The 6216-nt window shown below is 35.6% G+C and overlaps 1 protein-coding gene across 1 annotated transcript; it reads left to right on the top strand.

Moving 5' to 3' along the window:
- Positions 1–595: 595 nt before the first annotated feature.
- LOC112291999 (protein PIN-LIKES 6) lies at positions 596–4215 on the top strand. The gene is made up of 10 exons (XM_024540060.3): positions 596–1264; positions 1449–1528; positions 1779–1903; positions 2148–2269; positions 2407–2610; positions 2740–2814; positions 2988–3088; positions 3331–3383; positions 3525–3713; positions 3855–4215. Exons 1-10 carry the CDS (start codon positions 1097–1099, stop codon positions 3986–3988), a joined length of 1251 nt encoding a protein of 416 aa, XP_024395828.1. The 5' UTR covers positions 596–1096; the 3' UTR covers positions 3989–4215.
- Positions 4216–6216: the final 2001 nt, after the last annotated feature.

Genomic DNA, 6216 nt, shown 5'->3' with positions numbered 1-6216 from the left:
TGATTATCTAAATTTTTGGAGTGACACAAGAGTATATTGATATGTTGGTTTTTTGAAATTTATGTACTTGAAAACTATAAAGAATTATTATAATAATAATTATTCTTTTTTTAAAGCCATACTTTATTGAATGAAAATTGAGGTTGTAGAATAAATTAAAATTATGTAATTTTTCTCTATTATATTGTAAAGAATTATTGAAACAATAAATTTCTTTTCTTTAAAACCACACTTTGTTTTGTTGACAAAATTATTTGAATAAGGTTTAATTTACCATATTATTTGAATAATTGTGTGAAGTTCATTTATTCATTCATACATCCATTATTAATTCATTCATCCAATCTCTCCTTTGATGTCCCTCCTGCAGTCATCGTCGTCGTCGTCTCTCCTGTTTAGTTCGGGCCACAGTAAATCTTTGTTATTTTTCTTAAAACAATTTGTTGTCATTTGTGTTGTTTTGGGTGTTGAAGGATTTGCCGTGATACCGTAGGCGACAAGCGACGAAAGATCCAGGGGAGCAAGTACAAAAAATACAAAAAAGAAAAAGTAACACACAGACATGCACTCCACACAAACATACAGACTCAGACATAATTGCGTGAGCACTTTGTAGGAATCTAGGTGCTCAGGCATCGGGCTTCGACTCGCATTAGATCGTGCAGAGAAAGCTCACTTTTGGAAGCGGATCTGTTTACCTTGCAGTTGTTTAATCGAGGACCCTGTTTTTCTTAATGCTAGGTTTTGTGGAGGTTTAAATTTAGTCGTTGTTTCGGTTTTGGTTTTGGTTCTTTATTTATTTATTGGTGGTTGTTTTGGTTGGAGGCAACAAGTAGAATCTCTGAGAAGGTAGAAGATTGGTGGCTCGATAACCAAGTGGAAGCGACGCAGATGCAGTATTCGTCGCGAATGCTTCGAATTTCCTCTGAATTGGGTATTAGGTGTGTTTTTGATGCGCAATTCTCCGCTGCCTCCTGCTCTCGATCTTGAGAGAGATTGATGAAAGGCGCAGAGCGGCGCACTGGGTGGGGAAACGCGATTGTGGGTTGGTGACGATTTCTTCAGTTAGTCCCGGTGGGAGTGAGAAGGCGGAGCTATGGATCCTTGGGTGGGTGATCCGCTCAATGGCAATAGTATATTTGTTCTGCTGAAGTTTGCTGTTCTACCTATCGCGAAGGTGCTGGTCATGTGCGCTCTGGGTTTGCTTCTAGCAAGCTCTTATATTGGCATCCTCCCTGCTCCCTCACGCCAGCAGCTTAGCAAGGTTGTGCTCCCCTCGCAGTCCATTTTGTGAAATTTCTACTCATTTCTGACTACATCTCTAACTCATGGTTTCCTCTAGTTTTGTTTGTGTTCGTTTGCTTTCCCCTTCTCTGCTTAAATGAGGGAAAGTATCGTCTCTGTCGGGAAGCTTCTGAATAAGACGATGTCGTGTGTATATATTGCAGCTAGTGTTTTCTCTTTTTCTTCCCTGCTTGATTTTCACTCAATTAGGGAAAGCCGTAACAATCGAGAAGATTTTCGAATGGTGAGACATCTGTTATTATTAGTATCCCTCTCGATCATTAAACTCCCGTGCGTGCAATAATTTTCTAATTGATGAACGTGCTAGGTTGCGTATCTTGTAATCTGAGAATGTTGGTGAATTATTTGCCACTTTGCTTTTTCTCGTATTTTGATTAATGTGTTATGGGAAATTATAATTGATTTGTCTCCGCCAACAAGAGAATGGGATTGGCTCACTGCATAATAACTTTTCTCTGGGTGATCTCTGCCAGGTGGTTCATTCCTGTGAATATTGTGCTGGCATCTACTTTGGGCTGCATTGTGGGCTATGCTGTAGCATACATGGTCAAGCCACCTCCCGAGTTTTTCAACTTTACTGTCGTCATGATAGGAATCGGTACTTCCTCCTTCCGTTTTCAACTCTACAGCTGGATTTCATTACTAGTCGAGAGTGTGCAATTCTCTTTCATGTGCTTGTAAGTTACGAAATGATGTATCGTTTTAATATTTTTTTAGATCTCTTGCTTTTCAGGGTTTACTAACAAATTTCAATATTTTTTTTTATTATTTTATTTTATTATTAATGAATATGTTTTTGTTCCTCCCTAATTGGTGGATTTTTTAATGCATTGGGGAAATAGGGAACATTGGAAATATTCCGCTTGTAATCATAGGTGCCATTTGTCGAGAAAAGGGCAACCCATTTGAGCATCCTGAAACGTGCAACGCAAATGGCGTGGCTTATATTTCCTTTGGTCAATGGGTGCGATTACTTCTATCGCACAACCACAGCTTGAAAAGACTTCTAACTGTACCTCAACCTCCTCCTTTCCAATTTTCAATATTTTTTACAAGAGAAACGCACAAGGGGGATTTACCTTGAGTTTTAATTCTACGCAGGTGGGGGCTGTTATTGTGTATACATATGTCTACAGCATGTTAGCACCACCTTTAAAGCCTAAGGAGCTTGGCGGCTCCATGTCACCCGAGATCGTGGTGGCTAATGAATCTCAGGAAACGAATGAAGTGATTTCGGTTTCCCATGAGAGTACAGATTCCGTGGCTTTGCTTATCGCAAATGACGCTCCTCCCCCAAAACCTCAGGTGTGACACTGACATGTTCTGTTTTTGAAAGTTATTTTCATATTTACGTCGGTTGGAGGATGCATAAAACTTGAAGCCAAGCAGCGTTGCAAGCAAGAATAACTTGAGAGTATCATTTGCTGTGTGTAGGGCTGGAAGCTGCTGAAGACGTTGCTATCACATGGAAGAATCCGAGACATCTTTCAGCCTCCTGTTGTAGCCTCTGTAAGTATCATGGAATATTTGAACAGTCACTTTCTCATTTGTTTGTGCGTTCAATCTGTGTTGGTGTAAATGGCCAGAGAAACTTGTCGAGTTGTCTCTGAAGTCCTAGATCAGTGCGAGCTTGATAATTCATTGCTAACTTGGTTGTGATTTTGTTTTGTCTTATACTGCAGCTTCTAGGTCTTTTATTTGGATGCGTACCATTGTTGAGAGGCTTTATCTTCACCGAGCACTCTTTTCTGTATTTCTTTTTTGACAGCCTCAACATCCTTGGGTTGGTGCCACATATTACCTGTCTATTCAAGATAGTCATTCATACAGTTCAAGCAGTGGTTTGGTCATGAAATTTCTTTTTATTATGTTTTGTTTTCTTTTTAAAAATCATTTTTATTTTATTTTTAGCACACACACACACACACACACACACACACACACATATATATATATATATATATATATACACACACAGTCAAAATGAACAATCTTTTAATGTTCTCTTTGAAATGGATTTTGCAGAGATGCAACAATACCGTGCATCATGCTTGTGTTGGGTGGCAATTTGGTGGGAGGTACTTCTATTCAGCTTGTTTAATATTTTATTTCCAATGCGCTTGTTTCACTATATGTGTTCGATATGTCACTGCATGTCGTTTCTCCACTTGCACAAGACCTTCAATATTCATACAAGCAATTTGTGACTCTTGTGATAGGGGCGGGGGCTTCAAAGCTTGGACTACGCACAACCGTAGCCATCGTCGCTACGCGGCTCCTCATAATACCACTCATAGGAGTAGCTGTGGTTCTCACAGCTGAGAAAATGGGGTTCCTTCCAGTGGGTAACCTTATTTTCAAATTTGTCTTGCTGCTCCAGCACACAATGCCCAGCTCTATACTGGCTGGTAGTTTCTCCTCATTGAGCCCCATTCCAGTTATTTCTCATTTCACGATTGTGAAGAACATTTACAAAGCTTCCACTGAGAAGGACATTTTTAGAGTTGTATCCCGTACTTTCTTCAGAAGCTGACTTGCTTGTCTTGCAGGGGCTGTGACCAACTTGCGTGGCCATGCTGAAAAAGAAGCATCCGCCATTCTCTTCTACGAGCACATACTTGCAGTTTTCTCAATGGCAGGCTGGCTCGTCTTTTACATCAACGTTCTCTTTCAACCCTCCTGAGCATCAATCTCTTGAAACAACCAGTTCACATAGAAGGGGATTGTTGATTTTGAGCAGCTGTTGCTACTGGTTCCCGGAATAATGCTTCGACTACCCTTCTTAACTGCAATTTCAACGGTATTTCAGTCTCAGAATGAGACGAAGTATTTGTACCCTACTGCTCAGGATTCAAGCATAGAGCATTTGTATATTTGAAGCACCAAGTGCACTACCTGTATTGCCTTCAATTATTGCCTTCAATATTGCCATCCTATGAATCGCAAGTGATTTAGATTATTTTGCATTTATTTCACTTTCAGGCGCAACTTAATGAGGTAAGCAAAGTCGAAGCTTTTTGATTCTGTACGTTAAGTGTACATGTTCTAAAGAATTGTTGAAATCAATGGTTGTAGTTGGCAATGTACTACAAAACACATAGTCTTAAGTTGGTGTTGTGCACAACATTCATTATCATTCTTATAAATAATTTATTGCAAGAATTTTAAGTTGTAATTATAACATTATGTATTCTGTTTAGGTATCCGACTATGTCTCTTAAACTGTTGTGTGTTAATATTGAAGAAGACGAATATTGATTAGATTGATGTAATGATGAATTGACTTTTAAAAATTATAACTTCAAAAAAGTCATTGGTATCTTTCACCTTTATGCAATTTATTACAAAAGTACGAAAGTGCAAAAGTCTTGTCATTAGAAATCATTATTAGAAAATAGGTTGACATAAATTTAGATCATAGAATACAACTGGGATCCAATTAGGACCGAAATAAAGTTTTTAGGAATTAATCTTAAATAACCAAAACTTTTCGGTACCAGAAAACACAAAAGATCAAAGAATGAGTCAATTAGGGTGGTTGTGTTGGCACATGTCGGTGCAACATTTAATGGAAGGATAAAATTCGACATCAAATTGGATGAAAAAACGGCTTGAAGGTGGCTTCTTTTGGTTACGTGAATGGGCAGTAGTAAAATTTTGTAGAAAAACTTAAATCTGGCTTTTCATGTAAGTCTTAAAGAATAATTATAAGAAACTTGGGTGAAATAAGTGGTTTTAATGAGACACAAAAAAATCTTTAAATTTTATTAAATCATTTGGTAGTTAAGAAAAATTACTAATTGATATTAATAAAATAGGAAATACTAAAACTAAAAAATATATGAAATTTTGAGTATCTTTTAAATTTATTTTGACATCCTAAAGTCAATGGCTCAATCGATTCTACAAAGAAAGGTACATCAGAATAATAATAATAATAGTTCAATTACCACTGTAATTTTTATTAATTTCTAATTAATAATATAATTATATGTACAGAGTATTTTCAGGCGACAAAAAAGTTAGTCGAAGCTTTTATATCTATTCTTTGTGTATGCATGTAAAACAACAAGACTGCTTAAGCCTACTCAAAGTAAACATTTTTGAACAAAGATGACTTAATCTGTTTTTAACAAAATAAAAATATCTTGTAATTATTATTATCTAAAAAAACTAAATTGTTAAATATATTATTATTACTAAAATATTTTGCTAGTATTCTGGTATTGGTTGGGTCTTTTTAAATCCTAATTTATGATAAGTTTTTTTTGTAATAAATTTTTGATAGGTTTTAGATGTTATTAATAATATATCAAGTGTGTGCTAAACAATTGTAAATGGTGTAGTAGAATTGTAAAGGATATTGTAATGTACTCAAAAAAAAGGTATTAAAAATATGTATATTGTTGTAGAGTGCATTAACAATCACAACTTGGCTCTGTAAAATGTTTTCAAGATTCAGATCATAGTACTTACCATAGTTATTGTAACATATGGAACAAAGTTCATTTCAAGCATTGCATAATATATTTTCTTAAAACGTTAACATTCTGTAAGACCAAAAATATTGAATTGGCAATAGAGTATTATAAAAAACAGAAATGACTACAATAGTAATAAAAACAAACCAAGAATCTGGTAGTTAAAGTGGAATGCTTGCATTGCAAAATAGTCCATTGATCAACATCAAATATTATAGAACCAATCTAGATATTGGTCGATTACCACTTCCAACCTTTTGACTTTCTTTATTGAATCCATGTGTTAAATAAATGGATTAATGAAATTTTTTAATACAATGTATAATCAAATCTAACATTTGGTTATTATTAATAGAATTTTATTTAAAAAGATCATGGTGTCTATCATAAAAACTAAAACTAAAACTAAGAAAGATAAAAAAATACATAT

Source organism: Physcomitrium patens, chromosome 15, assembly GCF_059467195.1.
Source record: "Physcomitrium patens ecotype Gransden chromosome 15, ASM5946719v1, whole genome shotgun sequence".
Taxonomy (NCBI): domain Eukaryota; kingdom Viridiplantae; phylum Streptophyta; class Bryopsida; order Funariales; family Funariaceae; genus Physcomitrium; species Physcomitrium patens.
Note: the sequence above shows the minus strand (reverse complement) of the source record. Positions and strands in the feature narration are given on the sequence as shown.